The 27,886-nt window shown below is 39.7% G+C and overlaps 1 protein-coding gene across 3 annotated transcripts in view; it reads right to left on the bottom strand.

Moving 5' to 3' along the window:
- Positions 1-26,321, bottom strand: part of ITPRID1 (ITPR interacting domain containing 1) — a 50,772-nt gene extending 24,451 nt beyond the window's left edge. For 2 of the 3 annotated variants that reach the window (XM_068675036.1, XM_068675037.1), the window contains exons 1-6: positions 26,191-26,321; positions 23,961-24,101; positions 12,250-12,336; positions 11,446-11,648; positions 4,525-4,835; positions 1,940-1,994 (exon numbers count right to left, since the gene is read on the bottom strand). In XM_068675036.1, coding sequence (XP_068531137.1) covers positions 1,940-1,994; positions 4,525-4,835; positions 11,446-11,648; positions 12,250-12,336; positions 23,961-24,070 — 766 coding nt within the window. In that variant the 5' untranslated portion in view covers positions 24,071-24,101; positions 26,191-26,321. Of the gene's footprint in view, positions 1-1,939; positions 1,995-4,524; positions 4,836-11,445; positions 11,649-12,249; positions 12,337-21,696; positions 21,816-23,960; positions 24,102-26,190 lie in introns of those variants that run through there. The other variant, XM_068675038.1, reaches the window with a different exon arrangement.
- Positions 26,322-27,886: the final 1,565 nt, after the last annotated feature.

Below are 27,886 nucleotides of genomic sequence, written 5' to 3'. Positions count from 1 at the left end.
ATACATAAGTTCAGTTTACTTGTATAATATATTGATCACTTAACTGGAGGACAGTCATACCAGGATCAGAAACAAATTATTACTTTCTGCATTCTTTGTTTTTTACTACCAATTTTACTACCAATTACTACCAAGTACATGCTTATTCCTATGACTTCAAAGACTACTCAGTTATCTTTTTTTTTTTCTTACATCATGATTAATATACCTATTTAATCTCCAAAATCCTTTAACTAATGCCTCTATCATTAAATAGCACAGTCATTTTTACATCTGGGCAAAGAAAGGAAAAAAAAAAACAAAACATTTGTAAGTATGATATCACATCTGGATTTTTTTTTTTTTTTCCCATCAGGATATGTCCACATTCTCTTTTGTTCATTTCTCAATGAATTTTTGCCCAAATGGTGTTTTGCATTGCACGTGTCCTGGGGATCTGCTATTCTTTGCACAGATACTGCTATGAGCACTGGTATGGGGCTTGCCTTTGTTCATAAAGATCAAGACACCCATCAGAAAACAAAATAAAAACAACGTCATATAACTCAGGTGACAAATCACTGAGCCTGAATTGCGTCAGGGACCTGACATTAACTCCCTTCATTGGAGTCATGCAGTGATAGACTGAAGACATACAACCCTGCCAGAAGATGTGCCATAGGTATGCAATTTATTATAAAACAAACAAATGACAACAACAACAACAACAACAAACATTCAAAATAAAAAATAACCCCCTGTCATCCAAAGGATTCATGATATACCCCATCATATTTACTCAGCTCTACCAATTACCAAGAAAACCCCACACACTTTGATGAAATTGCTGGCCTATCTGAAGTTAGTGGGACTTATGCCACTGGCTTCAAAAGGCTCACTCCTGTACATCCAGCTGTCACTCCAGCCAATGGCATCCATGAACGATCAGCTCCAGTGGCTATCTGAATTTTTTTAGATATCTGTGTATGAAGCTGGGTTGATTAATTATTTGTGCCAGCTCTTCAAAAGTGATATAACACAGTCCTCAAAAGTTGAGGGCTCACCAGGCTTTCACTTTTGTCCCTTGTTGTCTGATTCTTGGTATTTATTTCTTCTTTCATATAAAATTCCTTTTCAATTACAAAAAAAATAAAAATAAAAAATGTAATAGTCCTGCTCTAAGCACTGGTTAGCAAGGGTTACTAGGGAGCAAGGCCAAACGCTCCCTGTTCTGGAGGCTGAACAGCCTTCTTCTCCAGTACCACCACCCCTGCCAGAAAATGCTTCTCAGGATCCAAGCTCATATTGCCCCAGATGACAGTATAACATCTGGTCTAACAGCTTTGTGTTTAATCCTGTCATATACTACTCAAACAACTATTTCCTAACATGATTCAATGCTATGTCTGCTCATGTGATGATAGTCTATGTGATAAAGGAGATTCAGATGATGGAGTAGAAGCCATGCTGCCACCAGAATGCCCTGGTTGCATAGCCTTGGCTGAACTGCATACAGAATGGTTGCAGAGCTGCTAACTCCAACCTCCTTGTTGACTTATCTCCTAAGATCCTAGGATCTGAGATCTGGTAGATATGGGGTCATTCAGATCTGGCAAATGAGTCCCCGAGTGGGAGTGAAGCTTTGGTGTCACTGGTAAGAGTAGAGTGGTTTGCTTAAAGCATCAGGCGGAGACCCCAAACCCTCAGAACAGTGCATATGAAATACCCTTTTCAGGTGTACACTCCGTGTCTCACTGACAAGGTGAGTACATTTTACAGTCCTGTCATTTATCGTGTCTTGACTGGCCATGCTAGATTGGTATGTCTAGAATAATGCATCCAATGCCAGAGGTGATGGGAGCAGAGTGGAAAAACATATTCTTATAAGCTTTAGAAGCAACTAAATGGGAACACCACTTTAAAAACAAATCTGGCAAAATGTCTGTTTCTTAACACTCACCTGAAGTGGTGTCAGGAGCATTTCCACATGGAATTTCGTCATCAAAGCTCTGAACCTGAAAATGAAGAGGAAAAATTCTTATCTATGGTGATGATTATTGCCAGGGACAGGGAGGGGGTTGGAATAAAAAATATCTAGACATTTCAAAGTGAAAACATTAAATCTTTCAGATGGTTCTTTTTTTGGTTGTTTCCTTTAAATATATGTCTCTCTCTGTGTGTATGTGTGTGTGTGTGTGTGTGTTCTTGACATAAAGTAGGCTCTAGTCTCTGAAGCTTCCCTAGCCTTCCTCAGATAATCAATACATACATGTTCCTAACCTGTAAATACACTAACAATCTTGTCTGAACAGCCTCAGAGAAAAATTTCCCCCTAGAAAAATTTATGACTAAGTAGAAGAAACCCAAGGAAATGTAGCCATATGGAGGCAAAATCTTGCCAAAGAGTGTATGTAAGGTCAGATCAGATTTTTTTTTTTTTTTTTCCTCTAGGAATTGTGATCTATTTGTCTTTTTCATGGTATCAATGGGAACATTATGTCATGATACTGCATAATCCTCCTTCAGAAAAATCCTTATGGAAAAAGGGACCCATTACACAAAAGTAATGCGTACACATGCATGCTAGGTGTGGGTTAGATGCAGTCTGCAGGTCAAGACATCTCTAAATCCCTTTTTGTCAAAGGCCAGAAAGGGAAGAATCACTCTATACCCATGTTTCTTATTCTCTTCCGTAGACATCTGCTACAGGCCATTGTTAGACTAATGAGCTAGGTGGCCCAATGCTTTCAGCTAGTACATGGTTCTTACAGCCTTAGTTTTCTTAATGATGTGGTAGAGAATACCCAGAAGTTAAACAATGCATACCGAGTCTAATTTGAACTTATAACATTCATAAAATTGTCTTAGACGTCAAACTGAGGAGTACACTATCATCTGCATTCACTGCCCTGTCAATGTCTTCACTTTTGCATGAGCCTCTAGTCACAGAGCTGCAAGTCCAGCATGATAAGTACTTTATGAAGACATATGGGCTACTTCGGGACTATAAATTTGCTGTGCTGGAGATCTCTGGGAGAAACCTTCTTCCTTATCAAAGCTAATAATCAGGCCCTTGCTCTGACTCTTGAATCAATTCTGCAGATATAAAGGCTGCACCAAACCTTTCACAGAAAAATACCCTTGGAAGGGACTTGAAATGATAAATATCCTTTCTTCATGAAGAATGCCACCACCTTAACCTGACCTTTCCAATACTTTCAGAACTGTAAAACTTTTTTAATGCCTCCCACCTTTTCAGGCTTTTTGCTGTTCCTCCCTCCCTCCCTTCTTTCCTCCCTCCCTTCCTTCCTTCCCAAGTTCCCTAATTTTTCAGGGGGGCAACTGTCTAATTTCTCCTTATTTCTTTGTTATTTCTTTGCTTCTTACAATTGAGTTGTAAGACCCTTTCCTTTTCCTCACTCTTGAAGGATGGCTGGAAAGGATAGATGAATGGGTGGATGGGTGGGTGGGTGGGTGGAAAGGGAAGAGCATTCTTGTCAGCATCCCAGTGAGTCTGTATGATTGGAGATTGTCCTACTGTAGCCTTTTTTCTGCAGTTGTGTGGCCAGAAAAACTGCTGCTGACACAATTCTAGGTGTAAGAAAGGGACTGGCAAGTATCCTGGTCTCTGCTACTTCATGCAGAACCCCACTGACAACCCACTGTTGCTAAAACATATAGATAGCTGTGCATCCTGGACTTTGCAGACAGAAGATATGAGAACAAGCTGCTGTTCTGAGTTAGTTTGTTTTTAGGATGCTTAGCTTACAGAGTGATAAAATATTTCAAACACTGCTATAAAACCAAGGCTAATTTTGTGATGAAACATTCTGAAAGAGCACACCAGAACATGAACACAGGGAAAAAAGAAAAAAAAATGGTTAATGACTGGATCTGTAAAAATATCCTTTACCATATGTATTAGTGTTCCTGCAACTTCCTTCTATAAAACACACACAGACACACAAAAAAAACTAGCGTTGCATAAAACATATTGGCATCTTACACTATCATACTGGTTGAACGAATCCTACCTCAGTAACTTCAGTGCCAACTTCTTTGACAATATCCCAACACAAAGACAATCTAAAATAATCAAAACCCTAATGAGCACTATAAATCCCACTGTTTTTCCCCATAATGCTACAGCGTGGTGTTTGAAGTAATTTACTCTAGCTTCCATCCTGAAAAAAGAATCCAAACTTATACAATAAATACGGGTAGGGAGACATTACTAGCATGCCATACGCAAAAATCTACCTCGCCTCTTCCATTTCAAATGAGTCTGGAGGCTTGCAGTGTAGGCCTGCTGCTTTTTTGAGTGTGTGGGCCAGAAGCAAATGTGTCTCTCTTCTTGGCCTGTCTTTGTCAGGCACCTCACATCCAGAAGAAAGGTGGGGCTGTTTAGTCACTAAATGTGATGAAGCCCAGGTTTTCCCTGGCAGAGCTGGTGGACACTGCGATACTGGGTATGCCAAGGAACCTTTGTCTCTGGAGGTTTGCTCCTGGGTCAAAGAGCCCAAGGTAATGTACAGAAAATCCCACCTGGATTGTTCCCCTCTCAGCAGTATCTGCACAAGGGTGAGGCTGCTCTTTCATGCCAGGCAGATGGACTTCCCCAGGTGCCAGCGAGCCCCGTTTCAGTAGTGCTGTCTGCCGAGAAGCCCGTCTCAGGAGCTGGCCTATTCTTCTCCTCTTTGCTTGTGTGACTACAGCTCTGGTCTTCGCAGCACCCAGGAGGTCAGTCTCAACCTTGCCGGTGTCCTGGGCCATGGTCTGTTGGGTGTTCACATTAGTCAGCAAAGACGAGAGGGCATTAGTGATGTGGTCAAGTACTTCCAGTTGTCGAAAACGTCCTTAAGTTTGGCAGAAAGGAAGGTAACATAGTTATTAAAAATATAATTCAAAACAAATAATCAGGTACAATGGTTATTCAAACCCCTCACTGCCAAGAAACATACAAAGTACCTGACTCAAAATTGGCTGAAGTTTTCCATTTGCTTCCAGAAGATCCATTCAGGCTATATATGTTTCATTGCACAGTTTTTATATCAGACAAACACTTAACAGTGTTGAAATCATTGGGTCAAGTACAGCTGAATGCTGTGTGAATAAAGGTTACAGAATCCTGCCTAATATTCTCCAGCTGGCTGGACCAGACTCAAGTGCCATATTTAAGAACTTATTAAAATTCTTGTGATAAGGTTATTAAAATCTGATCTTAAATATTTACAGCTGGCTGCTGTCCAGGATAACTGAAAAATGTATATATCCTAATAAATATATACTGATAAAAATTGATGATACATGCTATGTCCTTGATTTCAGAACAGCATAAAGCAAAACTCTTATCCCCTGGAAACTCATAGAGGATATTGTACAGAGGTTACCATTTATTTTCATTGTATCGAGCTTTTGTAATTTCTGCATCACTTTTTCCGTAGCATAACATTTAAAAAGAAGTGAATGATGTTTTTCTTAAGGGATCCTGGACATATCCATCTCTACAACACTATCGAGTTATTTATACAAAGAAATGAAACACATTTGCTTGCGCACTATGTCAGCAACCGTCCTGAGGCAATGAATATGTCACCAGGACTTCTACTTCCTTGAGAGATTCATTGAGGATAGTAGATGGCAAAATGCTAACATTCTTGGCTGCCATTTCTCTTAGAGAGCAGCTAGATTTACTGCATGCATGCTGTTGGTAATGCTGCCTCACCAACAATTAGACAACAAGGGGATATTTAACATGGCTCTGAATCAGTCCTCTGCATCAGGGACCAATACCATGATGTATAATTCCTAATAATTACCATATCTCAATAATATTATTTTTTTCCCCAGATATTGTCTGATTTTTAACACTGGAAGATGTTGCCATTGCTAACACTTTTTATGACATGGTCAGAAGTGTCACCTGATGCTTTTTAAAGGACGTACTGATCTACTGGTACACCATTTTAGATAGTTTTCATTTGCATAAGTTTGGAAAGTCACAGTACATCATTTCTGGTTATGTAAATCTACTGTGCTACCACATGCTCCCCATGTAAAGCCATTTTAGCCTCAGTATTTTATCTGGCTCCCGCTACGTCAGGCCATAAAAATGCCAAGTGCTAATCTGCTTTGAATGACAGTGGCAGAGCAGTCCAGACGTTCTGATTTGAAACAGAATCAAAACTGCTGCAAGTTGAAATAGCTTTGGTAAATTATATCCAAGAGATTGTGACACCTAAGGAACAAATCAAACAATGAGCAAAATGATAAATGAACAACAACAAAAAAATCCCCTCACTCACGTGCAATGTCATGAAGAAATTATGTCAGGGACAGCTTTGCCTTGTGGACTATTTCTTTCCAGGCAAGCTGTTGCTTTGGTTTCTAAGGGTGCTCCTCAAGGAGTACACCTCAAACAGGCAAGAGGCTGATATGAACAGTTTAGTTTTTTCAGCCGGCTGCAAAATGGTCTAAATCTGTACCACATATGAAATACTGAAGGATGTAACTGTGGATTCATTTTCACTAGAAACTTCAGAAGAATCAGCAAATGGCTTTGCCATAAACAAGATCAATGAATCTTCAGCTGAATCTATATTTTTCAGAGCAATTCTAATGAATTTATAATCTCCCATTTTAGAATTTAGGAGGAGAAGCTCACAGTTTTGTTCCTCCTTCCCTAAATCCGGTATTGCACAGGCTGACACAGTTATCTGCATAAAAGATTTGGAAAGTCTTCAAAAGGCTCACAGAAGAATGAAGTAACACAGTTTTTCCAGAGCCGCTAAGAACTTTTCAGTCAACTTTTTTTTTTCCCTTCACAGGAAACTGCAGAATTTGGAAAAAAAAAAAATAAAAGATTTCAGTGTTAAATAAATAAATAAATAAATAAATAAATAAATGGAAATTGATGTTTTTCTTCAAGAAAAATCACAATGAAATTTCAGCATTTTCTACTTGTCATATATTAAAATACTTTCCTTTTTTAGATTGTTTCTTTGTGAGCCTTGGCAATACTGTCATTGCTTGAACCAAAGCTGTAGCTCAAAGAATGTATTTAGCAATTTACATTTAATTTCTCTTCTAGGGATGGGTTTACTGTCTGATATATATCTCTAGTGATTTGTGCACATCCTGCCTAGCACAACTGTTCAACTGTGGTTGTCACAGGACAACCATATGTCATGGAAAATGGTGTCTGCTTAATACATCACAGAGGAAAGTGAGACTTGAACAACTCCTTCAGTGAGGTGCTTGCAGCAGCTAAAACACCCAGATCAAGGTAATCCCAAACCTGAACACAGGATGGGTGACAGGTTAATAGAGAGCAGCCCTGCAGTCTCTCTCTGCGCTGGCACTAGCACTTGGGGGTGCTAGTGGGTGCAAAGCTAAACATGAGCCAGCAATGTGCGCTTGCAGCCCAGAAAGCCAAGTGTGTGCTGAACTGCATTAGAAGAAGTGTAGCTAGCAAGTTGAAGGAGATGGTAACCTTCTCCCTCTGAAGAGGTAGGGGTTATTTAGCGTGGAGGAGAGAAGGCTCCGGGGAGACCTTTAGCAGCCTTCCAGCCTTCCTTTAGCCTTCCAAAGGGGCCTAAAGAAAGATGGCAGAAGACTCTTTATCAGAGAGTATAGTGATAGGACAAGGGGTAACGGTTTTCACAGAATCACAGAATTTCTAGGTTGGAAGAGACCTCAAGATCGAGTCCAACCTCTAACCTAACACTAACAGTTCCCACTAAACCATATCCCTAAGCTCTACATCTAAACGTCTTTTGAAGACTTCCAGGGATGGTGACTCCACCACCTCCCTGGGCATCCTGTTCCAGTGTCTAACAACCCTTTCAGTAAAGAAGTTCTTCCTAACATCTAACCTAAAACTCCCCTGGTGCAACTTAAGCCCATTCCCCCTCATCCTGTCACCAGGCACGTGGGAGAACAGGCCAACCCCCACCTCACTACAGCCTCCTTTAAGGTATCTGTAGAGAGTGATAAGGTCACCCCTGAGCCTCCTCTTCTCCAGGCTGAACAAGCCCAGCTCCTTCAGCCGCTCAAAAAAAAAAAAAAAGTACATTTAAATTAGATATAAGGAAGAATTCTTCACAGTGAGGAAGGTAAGGCACTAGAACATGTTGCCCAGGGAAGCTGTAGCTTCCCCATCCGTGGAGGTGTTCAAGCCCAGGTTGGATGGTCTTTGGCCACCTGATCTAGTGGGAGGTGGTGTCCCTGACCATGGCAGAGGGTTTGGAAATGGGCAACTTTTAAGGTTCCTTACAAATCCTTCTATGATTCTATGAAATTAGTAAAAATCTCCCAGGGGAAAAAAAAAAAAAAAAAAAGAGGTAGATTTAGATACCACGGTATAGAAAAGTGGTATTTTTTTTTTTTTTTAATTGTAAAATTTAAACATTTCAAGACTTTTACACTAAAATGTTCATAAACCTGAAGTTTTCAGAGATGTTTTTTGAACAACATAGTCAGAAGCATCATTATTTTTTACTTAATGTAACTTCTGATTCTCAAGTGACTTTATTCCACCAGTTAGGAAATCAAATGTTACTTCTGATGACATCAGTAAAATTTTCACCAGTGAGTGATGGAGATAAGCTTTGCCTTTGGATCTGAGCTACCTAAAGGGTGACTGATGTTTTTGAAAATGCAGCTTATTTTTGTGAACTGAACCCTTCAAAAACTCTGACAACACTGAAGAATCAGCACCAAGCAAGGAGACAATTAACAAATAACTCTGTAACAATCCCCATGCATTTTAAAAGGTCAGATCAACAATGGAGCAGCTCTAGAAAACTATTTTTGTCACAAGCAGGGAAAAGGCAAACAGAAAGAAAAGGATTGCACTAGGAAATGAAGGAAATATTAAAGTGGAGAGATCATTGCTATGAAAGTCATCGGTCCCTCTCAGGTTCCTCCTCTTCTTTTCCCCTCCAGGTTTGTTGTCACCCATACTATACCTATTATCCTCCCCATCGGTCCCTTTCTCAGACTAACACGTCATACTAAATCAGTTAGCTTTCTCTGCTGTTTGAGATAAAAAGAGAAAGTAAACTGACAACGAGATAATCTCTCCGGCATTCACTAACCAAAACTAAACACTTTCTGCAGACAAATTAGAACAATTCAGGCTATTTGCATTGAAATAGTTTGTTGATTATAAGCAGCCAAACCAGGTGACAACAACCAAATTCATCCAGTATGTCTTTGGCAACAGTGGTTTAATAGAGCCTTGAAGTCTCTAGAGATGGTATGCAGTCTGTCTCATTTTGGCACTTTTATTTCTTTCATTCCCTAGTGAGACAGTCTTCCAACAGTAAAGGGTATGAGGTTCCCTAAAAGGTTTTTTAAAACATAAATGCCATGAAACATCACTAGACCCAAACTTTCTACTTGATTTACAGAGGAAGATCTTTTTCTGTATCTTCTTCTGGAGGCCTTCAAAATCACCTATCTTCTTTAATGCCATTACAGGGCTTCTGCTTTAGAAGAGCTGGCTCATTATGTGTCTGAAAATGTAGGTGCAGCAATAGCATTGAAGGCAGGTAGATCAGATTCCAATCTGTAAATGCAATCTATTTTCAAAGCTATTAAACGTGAATTTTCCACCCCTCCTTCTTGCTATACAACTCACTGCAAAATTATTGGACAACCTAAGGTTGGCAAGATTAGAAAGAACAGCTTGCAAGCAAATGCCTTCAAAGTCCATTTAAGGATATTCCTTATGATTTTGTACACTAAGCCAGGTGCATTCTTATTAGCAGTAAGTCTTCTCTTGGGACACTCGTAGGAAGGTACTTGTGCTGGATTCCTTACATGGTCACTTAGACAGACTGGCTTGTTCTGAGAGGTGTTTGAAATAGTGGCTGGATGATGTGAGGTGCCTGACTCTCTCCACTCTCTATAGAGATGGAGAGACTCTGTGGTGATTAAGATCCTTGAGACTGTGCTTCAGCTAAATGCCTATAATTTGATGCAAGGTTTATGAGGTTAATCACCACATATAAGGAAACGTAGAGTCAGTGAAGAAAGAAGAGGTAAGCATCTCTGAAGGGTGTGAAAACCCCCTCCCAACCTGTCAAAAGCAAGATAATATGTTCTGATGGACATCTCATCCACCAAAATAGAAATTCAGACCTTAATTAACTTCACAGTAACTCCCCCATGCAGATAAGCCACTAAGTGTACTAAGAGTGCTCCCATTGAGAACTACTGCAAAACTAGTCATTAAATTCACACTGTGGCTTACCACTGCTTGCCTTCACTGTGCAAAGTCCTTCTCTTAGAACCTCTTTCCTCTCATTCACTCTAAGATCTGTACCTTCTTCCCTGAGATCTTTATCCACCATCTACTCATACAGATGATCTCCATTCCTCTCTCCCTCTCTTTCAGGAGTTAGAGAAAGAGAGAGTGAGAGCTGAGAAACCTGTCTGATGTGTCAGTTTGCTGTAAATATTGAAATGTGTGCATGGGGCTTGCTATAAAAAAAGAGAGAGGGGGGAAAAAAAACACATTTTCCATGATGCTCTGACATTTCTGTTTCAATTCTTATTCCATCCATACTGCTTCTTTACTGTAATTTTAAATGGGAATGCACGGACTATGCAAGAGATCCTGCTTCACTGAGCATCTTAAGTAAACGGAAGATTTCAAGAGCCATCTGGCTATCCTATGCAGCAAACATGAAGGGAAATGATGTCAAAATTGGACTTTTCAGATGGGCAATATACCAGAGAATTAACAACGCTATTTTAATGCAGATATATCTTCAGGGTGAGGACCTTGCACTCATTTCTCAACTGCTAAATACACAAAATGAGAATTAAAACCATCTAAAGCGAATAAAAATTAAGACTGCATTCTTTAAATGGTGCAATTTTATTGTGCTTAAAATAAGATCCTCATCCATATCTGGCATATTTGAACCACAAAATTGTTAGGGTCTAGCTAGAGATGTATGGGTCTGATACACAAGCTCTGGCAGCCCTTGTGATGGGAAGTTAAGATCTTGTCAACTGCTCTGCACATTTCCCTGTGAGAGAAGGGAAAAAGGAATGCAAGCCCACATCTGGTCCGGCTGAATTCAAAATCCTGCATGTTGGTTTAAACCACCACTGATGGCAGAGACATGTGAGTGTGCTGCTGGTGAAGCGACTGAGGCAACAGAGCCATGTTCTGTTATGCTGGTGGTTATGTTTTAAAATGCCACACACTGGCAGCTAGCTCCAGCAGGTAAATCACAGCCCACAGCTGAAGAGAGCTAAACTGTATTTCACCCACAGTGGGAATTGTTATTACTCCAAATGGGTGCATGAGGATTCTTGTCTCCTGAATATGTGCCCCTTTTTTATGCATTTTCTCTCATAAGCCTCTTCTTCTCTACCCTCTTAGTCCACATGCTGTTTGTTTTACCTCCTGGCTGAAATTTTGCCTTTTGCCAAAATGTCAATGCTTACCATATAGGTTTGGCTGCTCAATGTCCATCCGCTGCTTTTGAGCTTCCAAAAAGACACGGATGTTGATCCCTTTTGCCACAGAAGCACCACTGAGGAACCGAGGAGGGATTTTAGTGCAGACATCAGGTTCTTCTGTACCAAACCCCAAATCAAGAAGAATCTCTACTGGATCCTTTTCCCAGAGTGCCAGCCATTCAGTGATGCTGTGGTTAAAACATCAGGATTATTTACACTACTGTCTAGGTACCACTTTTCTTTCAGCAACTATTATATAGGCTTGTTTTTGTTAAATAATTCTCTTCCCTTCTCCCCTCTTGTGGAGACCACTGCTTAAGTGAAAGTAGTCATTTTCAGTCACAATGCTACAAGTAACACAGGTTTCTTACCCCAGAGGTATTTGGTGGCGTGGTATCCAGAGAGCTAAGCAAGAGGAACATTAGTAAAAAGAGTAGGTTTACAGCTCTGCAGGAAAATTTCTTTCAAGACACGATACAGGGAAGATGCTGCAGCTGCCATAAGACCTTGTAGCTTTTTTATCTTCCAATGAATTCAAAGCACACTGCAGTTTCAGGTGAGTTTTTTCTTGTTGTTTTGTCTTTTTATTTTGTTTTACTGGTACAAATGCATTTGAGATCAGACGCTTGTTACTAAGAAGGTCATTTTGATCTTGTTAAAATAAATGAGGAGACGTTTTTTATGAACTAAAACGTGAAAGTGCATGCTCAAAATTGTACTCATATCCGTTGATCACTAAAAGGGCTAATTCCTCCTATTCTTAGCTGGAAATTCATGGAAACAACTAACCTCTGTGGCACACCTGTGACAGAGTGGGCAGAGCTGAGACTGTTGCATCTTGACATAACCGGATTTTCTGAGAACTCTTGCAGGGATCTGGTTGGAAAAAAAAGTCAACAATAAAAAGTGTTTACTCATGTGCTCCTCTGGGATGTCATTATGATTTTTTCCTAGAGTAAACATTTGCATTTTTTCTTGGTTTATAATGATACATAATAGCAATGCCTTAGAAGAAGAGTCGGCATGGGAGCGTGGCAATACGCTTATTCTCAAGAACAGTATGTTACAGTAGGTGTGAGAACGTAGGTGTGAGGTACCAGTAAATGCTAATTATAAAGGTGGCAGAATGGCTCACTTTTGACAGATGGTGAATCTTTCGGGAACCTTTAGGGAGCATGGTTTCTCTAGCCACCTACTATAAGAGATGTAATTACTCTTAACAAAGTTTTGGAGAGACAAGGCACAATGAGCTGGAGCAGCAGGAGTGGCATCTGAGAACAATTCTTTACTTAGCTTCCCATTGTGTTTGTATCCGGTAATCTTGCAGAGAAATATCTGTTTTTTAGAACGTGCTCATTGCAAAAGGAACTAAGCTCTGGCATAGCTGTCTTTCTTAACAGGAACGATGGCATGCATTTGTTAGACCCAAGCTAAATTTTACCTACATGTACCTATCAAGATCAGTAGTAAATGTTTATATACAGAGGAAACATTGATCCATTTTTTCTCATTGCAGGTTATCCCTCAGTTTACGTCTTCAACAAACCGCAAGCAATATGCAGATTTTTGAACTAACAGTGTTGTTATCCATTTGAGGAAAGAAAAAAAGTACTAGATAAAATTCCTCCTTTTGTCAAAAAGAAAAGGAAGAAAAAAGAACTTATAACAGATCGCTACAGTGTCTGACACCTACATCCTGCAACTTTGCACAATTGTAGCATTTCTGGTACCGACAAGGAAACTGCAAACAAGAACTTTTTTTTTTTTTTTTTTTTAATTTGTTCTCTTTCCATTTTTGTCCTTCAAAAGAGAAAATGTGTCAAACTAGAGAATAGATCAAAATATATGTAAAGAAACATTTTAGCTAAAGTGGCAAAGTTGCAGAACAATACCTTTGTGGGAAACTCAACTCATGGTACAAGTTAGTCGCAGACAATTGCAACAGAAATCAGTAAGAAGGGGAAAATAGATGCTTTTACATTTCATAAACCATTAGTGATATATTAAGGTTCTATTCTTTAAATGTAGATACTATCAAGTATATTCCACCTTTTGCTACAAAACCACTGAAGATGTACATGCAACAAATAAGATGAAAATACCTTTTCATCCCTGATTTTTGAAGAAAATAATAGTTAAATACATTACTTTAAATTTTAATTCCAGGAAATGCTGGTACAATTTATTTATTCATTTATTTTTTATGAATAACAGTTTTCAGGTGTAATTCCCTGAAGCTGTTGATTATTTTACTATTGATTTCATTTGGTTTTGCATCATGGTCCTAAATACTTTTGAGAGGAGCACCACAGCTGCAGGACACTTACAAGAATTTCTAGAACAGAAAATATTTTTCCAAGAACTGCTAAAATTGTTTACTGGACTACATGCATGCTATATCTATAAGGTGCAAATTTTATCATTTCACTAACTTAGTTATACTGGCAATAAGTAAGTTGTATGCAAATACGCAGTGCCTGTAGTTATCACTTCCTCTCCTAAAGCTGCAATAACACAATTCTTGATCCTTTGAAAGCTGGGGTAGCATTTGCCTAGGAAAGGCAGTAGATAACTTTCTGCATTGCACAAGATGAATATTTTTGTCTAGGTTTTAAAGTTTTGTTTTCTATTTAACAAAATTATGTCAATAAAAAAGGAGAAAACATCCTTTCATGTTCTCTGCTGGATTATTTTTCCGCTCGTAAATTCTAACATGAGTTCCTTCTGGCTTACTCAGCGCAAGGATATCCATCCAAATTGAGAACATAAAGGTTACTGACATCCTGTAATTTGCTGTAGCAACATAAACCAGACTTTCTAGCATCAAGCTGAGCATAATTTGAATAAGAATCAGCTACTTGTTGTATACAATTTCCTACTCATGTGCCAACAGTAGCTGTAGATTCAATATAAAAATGCTTCAGAATGTCAAAAATATGATCTAAAAGTGTGGGCTAATACAATTTTTCCCTAGCACAATGTAGGCACTCTTCTCCATAACAGAACATTATACCCCACAACAACAAACTTGCTGCAATTTTTATTTCCTCAATATCTCAGACTGTTGGGAGTGAATGAACACAAGTACTGCCAAATTAAAAATCTATCAGTGTGAAACATTGGCCAGGGTATTAAATAAATAAAGTAATGATGAGAAAGTTGTTGTTTGTAGGAGGCCTTAAGTAGTAACAGGTCACTGAAAAATGAAGGGTTGAGACTCATGATCAAATGCACAAATCTTGGTAGGTTACCATACGTCAGCTACAGACAGTAGCTGTTTGTGTTTGTACTCTTACACTGGGAAAACACTGGTTGTGACACCCTACCTATATTTTGTAGCATCAAGTAAGTTAAACAATGTGCGAAGAACATACAAATGTAGAGTTACGAAGGCTAAGCCACCCAACCTGTTAAGTGACAGTAAACTACTCATGAAACCATATCCACCTCATGACTTGGACAAACTTTGAACTTGCATGGGCTGTCTCATTCATGGCTAGAGTCTCCACTTCTTTTTCGAATGAGAAGATTCTCATGAGACGCTCCTCATTAGAGAGCTTGACATTTTGAAACATTAGAGCTTGTTTTCTCCATATTTAAGAGGTCACAGAAATAGTAATGGGGAGGGTATGGTATTTACATTTCATGATCTGTGTAAGTATTTTATTCCTGACACAAGAAACACTGAATCTCATTACCAAACTGGAAGATACTTTGGGGGAAATAATGCCCTTTAGAAATCTGTCAGAAAATCTTATGAAAACAAACAAACAAACAAAAAATACTTTGTAAACCAACTGTGGTGCTAATTGGTGCTCTGTTTACTGCACATCTAAGTATATCTTTGCTTATGAATAACATATTTTGCTAAGTGAAATGTAGCCTCTGATACTTGAGGGACGATAAAACATTTTAGCCTCAGTGACATCTGAGTAACAGGAGAAAGTATTAAATTGTATATTATTGAACTGCACCTTTTACTTGTGAAACTAATAAACAAAAAGTGTAGATATGGAAGCATTGGGCTCCCAAAAGCACTAAAAATGTGGAAACTTTCAGGAATTTATAAGGACCTGAGAGGTGATCTGTTCTTTTGGTCTCTTTCCTTTAAAAGTAAATAAATAAATATCTCTGAATTCACTACATTCAGCAAATCAGGAAAGTGGGAAAAAGTGAGAAGTTCTGCATTCGTGTCAGGCACACCTGAACCTCTTGTGCCATAACTTCCAGACCTTTCTGAAAACCAATCCTAAAGACCTCCACTCCTTCAACAGAAGAAAATCAGCTTATGCCAGTGAAGAAGGTGATCCTATGGAAGGAGGAAGACACAGCATATCCATGAACACCAGCTTTTTTCCCGTTGGTGCCTTCCCCTCAGAAGTCTGTGGTATTTGATATTTTGTAGTAAGCCACCTGTAAAAATAATTTCCCTGAAAGTATGACTGCTCTCCTGAGAATAGATTAGGTCTGGGAGTCAACCAGATGGGCAGGCACCCACCCTAATGGCACTTGGGGCATAAATCAGCTGAATGGGGATGGATGTTAGAAGAACGAAGAGCCATAGGCCCATCCTTTCTGCTGCTTCTGAACACCACTTACTTTCTTCTTATCATACACTTGCCTCCGTTAACTGTTGAGATTCAAACCTTGTATTTGTGATTAAGGCAAAGCCCATGAAATTTTAGCATTCTGCATGAGTCAAGCCTGTCACTACTGAACTTAAATTTTACCAAGAATCTAATCAAATCAGGTTACCCAGGGGCAGGAGTGTGAGGAATGGAAGCATAAGCCTTTTTGGTGACATAGTAATTGTTAATGATAATACTCAGCCCTGCAATGCCTACCTTACCATACTCCAAACATCATTCCTAATGCTGTGCCTTTCATTTTTTCCCTTCTTCTTCTCTGGTACAACCTCAACTCTAACCAAAGAGACACAAGCTTAATTTGCAGTGAATGCATGGAGTCCTGGACTCAGTATTTTTCAGTTCATGAGAATACTGGTCTTTCAGAGTTTTTCTATCCTGAAACAGTAGAAAAAGTTGAAATACAAAAATATTGGTGAACAAAATACACACAAATTTAAATAAGTTCAAGGTTAAATTATATTTCCCTATGGTAGCCCATTGCTTCACGGAGCTATAGGTATATATAACAGTGTTAGGTCAGAGGTTGGACTCAGTGATCTTGGAGGTCTCTTCCAACCTAGATTATTCTGTGATAACAACAGTTTCTGCCATAAATCACACTCATGTGGTAAGCTACATCTCCCCTGAGGATGTAGCATTATCAAATTCCCATGATGTACCAAGTAATTTGATCAGAAAGCTACCCAGACACATGATGGAAAATGTTATCCTTCAAAGAATACCCTGGAACTGAACAGAGAACTGTTCTCATGAGACATTGGATCATAAGCAAGGCATGTCAGTTAATACTGAGTAGTTGTGAAAGAGTGCTTTGATGCAGGTCAACAAAATAAAATAAAATAAATTATTTGGTTGACATCAGCCAAAGAAAAATAATTTGTTCTGAATTTTTAAGGGGTCACGATTTTCCTAAAGAAAATTTCAATATTGCAGACATTATATCTCCTTTTGGAGAACTCAGGCAACAAATGATTAAGGAATAGTGTGACCAAAACTTAAAAAAAAAAATAAAAAAAATCAAACAGTGAAGAATATTCTCTTCTATAGAGACTTCTAAATACAAAAATAAAAGTAACACCATGCAGGAAGCCTGGGGCAGAGCAAGCAGAGGGTCCCAGGTCTCCTACCATTCAGTTCAGTTTTTTAACCCGAAGGTAAGCGAAGATGACTCAGAAGTATTCAGCTCTTTGCTGAAAAGTGCAACAAACAGGCTTCTTTTCCTTCAGGTTCATCTGAAGCCACTGGGATCACCAGCTCAAGGAGCTGCCTTGCTCTCCATGACAGTCAGGAAGAGCTGATCTTCAATGCAGCTCTGGCAGACAAAGCAGGATATGTTCTTGTTGAAATACTCTCATACGGATTCAATGCTGCAGTCATGATTTGCACAGTGAAAAGACATGGAAAGGGTACGGCAATCAGAGATCTTTACACTCAAAACTTTACAAATTTAATTTTGACATATAGAATACAAAATATATGGATTTGAAAGGCTTCTCTGTTTTTTGTTATACCAGAGAGCAACAGAGTTGTTTTAAGACTGTCAATCTTTGCTCAGCTGTGACCCTGAAAGCTCATCACTGTTGCACTGAAGATTAAAATCTCCAGTAAACCACTATGTTTTCCCCACATCAACCTTCTAGGCTCCCTTTATGGGCAAAGAGTAGGGGACCACCACAGAAGTTCTGCTACATTAGGAGGAAGAGAGAAGGAGCTGTTTGTAGATGCTTTTCTTTGCAGACCAAAGAAGCAGCCTGCCCTGAGACTAAGACCTTTGAGATAGCTAGTGAGTCAATCCTGGGTGTGATGTATTTTAACGAGTAGCACATTCATCCAACTACAAGTACAAAGAGTAGAACAAAGATGAAGTGTGAGGGAAATAAAATCAGATTTTGCAACACGTGGTAATTTTTCCCCATCCAATGAAGGGGAAGGAAGCGAATTGCAATCACTATTGTTATAACAAGAATCATTTTAAGTATCTGATACTTATAAGCCTTTGAAATAACTTAGATTTTTAGCTGTAGTTAGCAATTTGTCTTTGCATAACAGAGTTGATACACCAGGTAATTTATTTTTTGTTACTGTATAGAAGACCTCAAAACTAATAAAACAAATAAAAAGCCTTGAATAAATACTGAAAGGTTAGCAGAGGATGGGATGTACAGTATTAAATGTGCTCACAAGTCCTTTGGCCCTGTGGCAGAGAAAGTCTAGAGCCTAGTTTACTTGCTGTAGTAGACTACAAATTCCTCACAAATTCATTTCAGTTGGAGAACTTCAACTACATAAGAATGGTGAGAAAACACTGAGCTGAAGGAAGAACAGGGGTGACAGCGTGCAGAAAACCTCACACCCTGAGCACAGATGCAGCTGAGAGCAGCCAATCCTGTTGCTGCAATTGATCAAAGACAAACAAACAAACAAACAACAACAACAACAAAATTGCCCACAGTGAGAGTCATCTGCTGTTATTTGGGGTAAAGGTAAATGGGAAAAAGTAGTCAAAATGAGTCCAGAGATAGCTTTTCCTTTCGCCTTCTAGATCAACGTATATGCCTCTCTGCCAGACAGTTGAAAAGAGGATCAGCCAGGTGAAAAGTCTGTCTTGCCTCAGAAAAGGATGCAGAAGAGTCCTCACATATCTCCTGCGCCCCTTACCGCCTGCAATGCATTGGCAAACCAGTACCTAAAGCAGGAAGAATGAAATTCTCTCCACATCCTTTGGCACCAGAGAATTTTTCTTACCTGAGGACCCCAGGTAAGCCCTACTGTGAGGAAATGGAGCCTCCCACCTGCCACAGAAGCTGCCTGGAGAAATGCAGCAGACGGAGGTCACAGAAAAGATAGTATTGCTTTTGGGGAGCAATGGGAGAGAGTGAGGCAAAAGAACCATTTTCTTGTGTTAGAATAGCTTACAGAAGAGGAGATGCAATGACACACCTTCTTGTGGCTAGAAATCAAAGTTTAGAGCTAGTTTAATTGAAATTAGCTCATTTCCCAGCTGAGTAATCCATTGGCCTGATTCTCCGTTGCCTGATGACTTGCTCAGCCATTTACAGCAGGGCACAACGAGGGTAAGATGCTACAATGGGATTGAACTGTAAATGACACAACATGAAGGGCAATAAAGAGTTTGGCCCCAGATGTGGGAAGTACAGAGGTAACTTCCATTACATTTAATTAGTGTTATCACCATTAATTTCCTGTGCATAGACAGAAGAAGACATCCTTTTGATTTCAAATTAATTAACACATAATGATTAATCTGATAGGGTACATCTTTTCAGACAAGAGTGTCCTCTTGATCACAGTTTGGGTGCCAGCACCACTCATCATCTGTGTGTTTTAATTTCTAACTGCTCTCCAGAAGCAAATTTAGCTCTGCAAATCTGTCGATGGAATGAATGACTGGCTGGTTTCCATGTTCTGTGTGTTTTGTTCATTTGATAACACACTGAGAACATCTTGGAAATCTCTTTTTTCTTTTTTTTTTTTTTTTCCTCCCTCTCCTCCTCCCCTCTGAGGAGGTTTCAAGGTAGAAATTGAGGAATCTGCAACAGCGAGCAATTTATACCAGCTCTTAACTAGAGAATGTAAGAAATAAAAAAGTTTCTAAAATTGAAAAACACATAAACAGTTTATGGCAGGTTCCCAGACAGATTTGTCTCACTTCAGTTGCCAGAATTTAACAGAACCATTCTCCTTGCCATCAACTACAGTAAAGTGTGTTTGTTTCACTGAAACAGGATCTTGAACTTCATCAGCTTCGCACCATGTTCCTCACACTGCATGTTACCTACCAGATACTGCTATTAATATTACTCTTCCCTTTCCATTTGTCAAGTGATTACTCAATCACACTTTTTTAATATTTATCCACTTTCTTTAGATGGTTATGAATGCAAACAGCTCCATATCCAGGTGCAGCAATACTTGAGTAGACAGCTGATAGTTAACTTTAATATTGAGAAATATGCAAGTAAACTTGTAGTTCTAGAGATATAAATTAAGAGGTAGCAGCAAATCTCAGATACTTCAGTTAAGAAGGATTTTAAATGTCCAAGACATTATTCAGAAGAGTATTTTAGCATATTTGCAGACTGTTTAGGTATGACAGCAGTACACTAAGTATATTTTTACAGCACAAAATGAATAAGGAAAAAATAATGCTTTTTTTTCAGAACCCAAATCCAGGATGAGAAGTGTCTATATTATTGACTATATGAACTCAAATATACAATTTCTGAATAAATCACTGAAGGGATGGGACAGGGATGGGGACAGAGAAAGGGAAGTTCCTAATTATTGTTTCAAAGTCTTTTATATGATACAGTTGTGTTAGGCATTCTGGCTCAGATATGCTTTTCATGGCAGCCCCTTCAGGGAGAAAAGAAAGCTCATGGTATGTATCTACCTATCTTTGCTCCAGTAAACAAGAAGAGAGATGCAGTTATTGCAGTGCCCTCAGGCAGGAACATGTGTCATTTCTTTTCTGCAGTATTCACTCTTTTCAGTTGCCATTTCTGTGGACAAACTGCTGTTTGAAGACTGAAGACTCTTGTTTTCTCTCTGTCCTGCTTAGAAACAAATGGAGATGACAAAAGTCTTTTCAATGTTTAACTTGAGCACCTGACTTTAGACAGCTAAATGAAGTTGAAGTCCCCTTTTCCCTGCCCATCAACCTGTGAGCCGTTAAGTGCAGTGAAATCATAGCTGGTGTAGGAAGACACTCATTTACTTTGTCTCCATTTGCATTGAAAGCAAGGAAAGAATTCAGTCCGATGTTCAAAGCAACCCTGGAACATCCATGGGAAAACTCACAAGTAAGATTCCCTTAAGTGCAGTAACTCTGGGGAATTAAGCTTTTTTGGAAATGCACCAGGTAGTGTAAGCTGTAATAACACTTCCAGCCTTCTTATATATTGGCAAATTTGGGTACATTTCTGTGTAAAGTCTTCGGTACAATTCTTGCTTAGAGGCCACAATCTGACTCCTTTCAAAATACAAGTCCTACTGTTAGTTGAGACAATCAGTGTTGCTCAGTGTGAATAACTGCACTGGAAGTCAATTATATCATCATGTTGCATTTTAATCTCAATGCAATCTCACTCTTGATTGAGAGGAAATAGGAATTAACAGATAATGCTAAATAACAATAGCCAGAACTATTTCTATTTGAAACAACATAAGACTGTGATGAAGAAGGAGAGAAAGAGTTGTATTTTAAGCCTCTCAGATACATAAGGGAAAATGCGTAAATTCAGTGCACAGGTTGTCACAAGCAAGACAAAAAAACAACAGTGAAAGCAGTAACAATAGCAACAGTTTTGCAGTACACTCAGCTTGAATCTGGTCCCTTTGCTAAAAATGTTTCCTGGCTGGTCAAAAGAGACAGTCTGTGAAGGTTTGAAAAAATCAAAGCTCTTTATATCAAGTTCTTTTAACTGGAATTTAAACCAGAAAATTAAATATATATGTATTTCTCACACATATTTTACAGATCAGAAAAGGGGAAAATAAAAGGACTTTTTAAAATTTTTTACAGATTTAAATTTTTAACAACAAGAAAAAAATGATAAGCTCCAACCTGTATGGCTTGATCCAGTTGTTAGTACAATAGAATAGTTGCAGGCTAGTGCTTCTGCGTCTCTGCTCTACCACAGACCCGAAGCCTGAAAAACTAGGGGACATGAACTGGTGTTCTTGGCTTGGCTTTCCACCTCCGTTTTTTATATATTTATTTATTTTAAGATACCAGGAAGGGCAAGGAGAGGCTGTTTGCCAAGAAAGTGGTGTTTAAGTTGACAGTTCGGATGGATGTTTGTTTGCTTAGCCTCCAGGCGAAGGGAAAGTAGAAATCAGGACCAGTCTAGTTTTTAACAGGAACTCTAGAAAATGACAGGATGGGAAAGGGAGGGTAGAGGAGCAAGAACAGCAATCACCTAAACAGGAGGGGAAAATAAATAAATAAATTAAAAAATAAAATAATAAAAAAAAAGCCACAATTTATTTTGGTTGCTTCCCTTTCCAAGAAATATATTGCTGTCCCTTTAACTGTGTATGCCTCATTGGCACATGTGCCAGGGGAAGGATTACACTTTACTAAGGAAGTAATGCAAACTTGTCTTCATTTGGTTACCATGGATATGGTACTATGTGAGACAAAGCCTCCCATTTGCATTGCAAACAACCAGGAGTGATGAAGGACACCAAACTTGATATTCTGGCCACAGAGTATCCCTGGTTCTTCCATGTGAATGATCACAAGGAAAACTACCACAGCTCTGGGCCTGCTCTTGATACCATGAAAACAAGGGATGGGATGCTGCCTTTCCGATCAGGCAGAAGCAGAATCACACACACCTACAAAACGAATGGTGTTCCTTGTGCTACCTCATGTGAAATAGCTAACGGATATGTATGGCAATCGTTTAGCTTTCCAGCTTTTTCCCATGGGGAATGAGAGCTGAATCAATATGTTGGTAAACTGGAGTAAGTGATTTCCACAGATACTGGAACGGAATAGAGAGTGGCTAGGTCGTATAATTGCTGGGCTTTTATGCAACAGCTTTTATCTATTTGAGTGTCCTCTTCATTCTGCAGAAGTACTACATAAAGTACCTTAATTTTATACAAAATCCAGTTAAATGAGTGAGAAGAACAGTCCCCTAAACAGACCTAGTGGGAACCAGTGCAGCACAGTTAATAGCAAAGAGGGAAATTGTCTCGTTTCCCTAAAACAAATTGCAGATGATTGTTTGTCTATTAGATTGCTAGATTGTCAGTAATTCTTTTTTATTGCTTTAAGCTTTGGCAGATATATAGTCACACATCATTTTTATTTCAACTGACATGGAATACAAACAGTATGACCCTGTTTCTATAGATAGAAATGGCCAAATTGCCATTGGTCTGTGTTAAAAAAGAACTGGATCCCAAACATTGAGCCCAAATCCATGAATTGAGGGTTTTCTCTCCAAGGAAACTTAGCCATGGATTAACTGGAACAGTAGATCAGACATTTGGCACAAACACTACTTCCTCCCCGAGCACTGAATGGGGCATCCAGGCACAACTCTGGTGGGGCTGTGGCAGCTATACCACACCAGGATACTCTTTTTGGCTCCCCAGTTCAGGACAGCAGCCTGTGGCCACCAGCACTAGGTAAGCAGCTTTCCTGTGATATAGAGGACACAGACAGATCGCTGTCTGTCCTCACACACCATTCTCTGTGGGTGCGCGTGTGTGTGCACAATTAAGACCACCAATCCTTTAGTTGCCCAACAGAGGGTCCACAAAACAATAGTTGTGCACCAATGCAATCCCAGTCACTTCAGTGGGTTTGTTTCCTGCTGGTGTCAGTGAGCGTGAGCAGAATAAGCCCCAGATGCGTTTGTCTTTTCCCTTTCCACTAAAACAAGCAGCTGGCACCATGCCTAGCCCTGCATGCATTTCTGAAACCGTGCTCTCAGAAAGCTCAAGTCCACTGCTGTTGTGTCCCTGAGTAAACACTGTGAGCAAAGAATGGCAAGCTTTGCAAAAGAGTTTTGTTACCTGCTGCCAACAACCACCAAAGGGACAGAGTCCTTCAGGGAATGTCCTGCTGGGTGGAAGGACAGGGAAGCAGGCAAGTGTTAAACACAGGAAGAGTTCCCTGCCATTGAGGTTCCCGTCTGAGCACCATTAGACTTTACCTGCATGAGCTTCAGTCTTTTCTTACCTTTTGAGAGCATACAACAGGGAAATAAAGCCCAAGCCCAAACCCTACTCTTTCTTCCTCCCTCTCCATGCCAGCCTAAGAAGCAGGTCAAGAAGGGAGAGGGAGGAGGGACTTGAAATGGCAGCAAATACCTGGACTGGTAGCTCTGTCCGCATGTCTCTGACAGCTCTCCAGGGCTTCCAAGTCCTTGGGCTCCCCTTGAAGTGCTGCAGAGTAGAGAGGACATGTTGCCCTCACCCATCGTCTGGTCTCAGTACTCTTCCAGATGCACCCTGCAACAGCAACAGGAAAGGCGTGGAAAACCACCGGATCAGCCTGTCTTTTCAGACCAAAGCAGGCGCAAACCCTCACCATACATAGGTCTCCTGAAAAACTGAACTTAGTATTTCACTTACTTTTAGTCCTAGCTTCTTGCCTTTCAGGCTCCTTTCATTCCTCTGCACCATAACAGATTAGGAAAGGTTTCTTGGTATTTCTTTAAACATTCATGCACTGGCAAGCAAAAATGCAGTGAGGCAGGCTGGATGGCAAAATCTCTTGAATGACAGAAGTACTCAGAGTGAATAATCTTGTAAAGCGCTGTTTTCTTTAAAGTCTGAAAATAAGTTTGGGCTTAGCCCTCCAATCAATAGATCTGTTCCCTCTGTGTGTTCAGTCCTCCCTGTTTATTTTGGTTTAAAAAAGAAAATGTTGTTTAAAGTTGTTTTAATTCTATTAATCTTGCATAACTACCACAGGGATGGGAAAACTGGTGTTCTTTCCTCCCCACATCAGCATGACTGCAAATTCTATATGAAGATGCTGAATCTATAAATGGCAGATCTCCTGCTATTTCCACTGGTTTCAAGGGAGTTACAGACAGATATCCCAGAAGAGGTAAATGGCCCGCTATTTTTATTTTCAGCATTGTCAAAGCCAGAAATAACTCATCCTGACTTTTACGGACAAGGCTAAATTTGCAGAACTGGAATTTAGAACAGTTTTTTTTTTTTTTTTTTTTTTCTTCTTGATAAAACTGGGATCTTCAAGTCATAAAGGATATAACACTAGTTAAGTGAATCAGCCCTTGCAATGTCATTCTTACCGGGCTCTTTTCAAAGTATAGCATCAGTGCAAATTATTTTTACATTCATTGCTACTTATAACAATAGAGTTCAGGAGAGTTCTGGTTCTCACCAGCCCTTATGTTCCTTCTCCACTCATATATGAGCTCGGACTTATTTGATTTGAACAACAGTTCACACAGCCAGTACTGATGATGTGATGGATATGCCTTTCACTAGAGTCTCAGTAGCATCATAGCACAAAGATGCAGGCACTGATTCTGCTTCTTTGCAACTTCTCATTACCAGTTCTGACATACTCAGAGTTACAATGGGTTTGGACAGTATCAGATTAGTCGACAAGCAGCCTGACTGACATCAGTCAGAAGCCAGCATGCTCACTACACACCAGCATATTTGGAAAGAAATCAGATGAGGCTAACCTCCTCCCTCAGGTGCAAGAAGGAAATCTCAGGCTGGAGGCATTACATGCTCACCAGAATTGCTCTGACTGGTATTTAACCATAATTGTTCCCCTCTTTCTCTTCAGGACAAAGCTTCAACTGGTTTTACTTGCATATGGAAGTAGACACGTTTTGCCCCAGATTACTCCTGATTTACCTGAGAGCCACTTCAGGTCTAGTTCTGAGCCTACAAAATTCAATTGAAAATTACCCACTGAGAACTTGGTTCAAACTTTGTCCACACCAGACTCTGCTAGCCCTCATGAACACTGATTTTACCCATCTGTGTACTGACACAGGAAACCCTGAGGGCAAATGTTTTGCTTTTGTGTGTTGATAAGCATATGCTTTGCATACTAGGGAAAGGTAGGAGTGGGACTGTAAGCACATGCAATATGTTGTAGGCAAGATTTTTTGTCCCTTATGCAAACAGGCATGGCATTTAAACAATTGCTAATCCTATCTCAATGTCTGAGAAAACAAAGTGTATAGTCAAAAAGTCAATAACTTAATCTGACTTTATACAGACCAGTAAAACTACATGGCTCAATATCTTAGACACTAGTGTCATTAGACATTCTATATTTAATTACTCAGTGACATAAACTTCAAGCTTCAGCCACTGGTAATGGGGTTGTCCCACACAAATAGGGTAATCCACTGAAGATGGAATTGTTCTTCCCTCTCCATTAGATATACTTGTTATTCTCACAGTAAAATAACAGAAAAGGAATGTTGTCCTCCAAAAATGCTTCTATTGGCATCACCCTTCTGCCAACAGTGCTTAGCTGGGGTAGGCTTACATTACAAATACAGCTTCAGAAAAAGAATAAGGGAAAGTAAATAAGGCTTACCTGTGCCAGTACAGATATTGCATGCTCTAACACTTATTCAGAAGCCAGAAAACAGATAGGTGAGGCTCTCCAGCAGGCTCTCCCGTAACAGCTCAACAGCTCTGAAAATCCAAGGCAGCCTTCATTGCTCCTAAAAGAGAGAGGGCAAATATTTGCATAACCTGGGCCGATATTTTCATAATCCCCACCCATTCACACCAAAACCTGTTTTTCAAATACACTTTACTCCGTGTTACATAAGTGTTCTTAAGAACAGATGTGTTCAGGAAGTTTTGCACAGTTGAGATTTTCCTTAAAGCCGTGTGGGAAGCTGACGTGGTGCAGATTTTAGGGTCATTGAGATGTGTTGTGAGGGCTGTTGCCGTGCTGGTGCCACAAGCAAACCTGGATGTGCACAGGGTTGTACATGAACACAAAACATCCTGGGCAGTCTTTGCAGTGAGACTAACACAGGCTGGGAAGAGGTCCCAACAGCATCTAAAACTGGCCTGGCTTAGCATGGTCAGCCCACACCATCTCCTATAGGTGTGAAGGTTCAGATGCCCCTGGGAAGCCAACCTACCCCAGGGCAGTTGTCAGTCAAGTGTCAGGGGATGGTGGCAGCCGCAGAGTTCATCAGAGAAATAAAAATTCCTGGTGCCTTCATGACCCATGGAAATTGCACAGTGCTCTCCAACTTCAATCCCAAGAACAAACAAGATTTTTAAAACAAACAGACAAGCTAACAAAAACAAACTGAGCACTTGAAATCTAATGAAAATAACACAGCCAAAGCCTACAAAGCTGCTCTCATCAGACTTGAAAAAAGTAAATAAACAGCCTGACAAACAATAAATCCAACCTTGCAAAACTACTTTCAGCAGCACAATATTACCAAATGCACAACTGCTACGAGATGTGCCATTTCATCTGGGGGCAGATTTGAAAGTTCAAGGCCACTTTGAATAGCTCCAGAACACCAGAGATGTGAATACTGAACAGGGCAGCCAATGGATACCACCTCAGGCAAATCTTATATCCTTAGCCTGGCTCAGGCACTGACTTTCACTAAGTATTTTGGACATGTAGTTTGATTTCTTTGTCTCTACACTGTACTCTCTATAACATAAGGATTCTGGTAACCTGGCACATATATCCCAGTGTATTAATGTACACATACCACTTTATACATTAGTATTTTATATTACCTACAGCTATCTTCAGTCAGTCCTCACCAGGGCTGAAACATCTATACAAACACATGCTACAAACTCAGAAAGTAAAATTTATGACGGAAAAGGTGCCTTCAAGCAGCCATTCAGCCAGGAAACCTGATCAGAAAAGTCTTCATAATTTCTCCCTCCACATGTACTGAAAGCTCAAAGTTCATAGTGGGTGGGCTTTGTGAAATAGCCAGGTCATGAAAGCATAGTCAAGTAGATTAATTAAACCAATACAGAGAGTAGAAAAATCAAGATCAAAGGAAAATCTAGTAATCTAACCTGAAGCTCTGCAAGAGCTCCTGGAGAGAAGCTAGTTACCATACTTGAATTCAAATAAATAACACCTGCTTTTGTTAACTGTACTTTATCCTTCCCTCTTTCTTCCTCTGAGTCTTCTACACTTTTTGGGTTCCCATCTTGTCAGTGGGAAAATGCCAAATACAGACAACTGGTGTTGTGTCTGCGAGTAACTTCAGTCCATTCACTATCCGTCA

This window comes from Anas acuta, chromosome 2 (genome assembly GCF_963932015.1).
Source record: "Anas acuta chromosome 2, bAnaAcu1.1, whole genome shotgun sequence".
In the NCBI taxonomy this organism is placed as follows: domain Eukaryota; kingdom Metazoa; phylum Chordata; class Aves; order Anseriformes; family Anatidae; genus Anas; species Anas acuta.
Note: the sequence above shows the minus strand (reverse complement) of the source record. Positions and strands in the feature narration are given on the sequence as shown.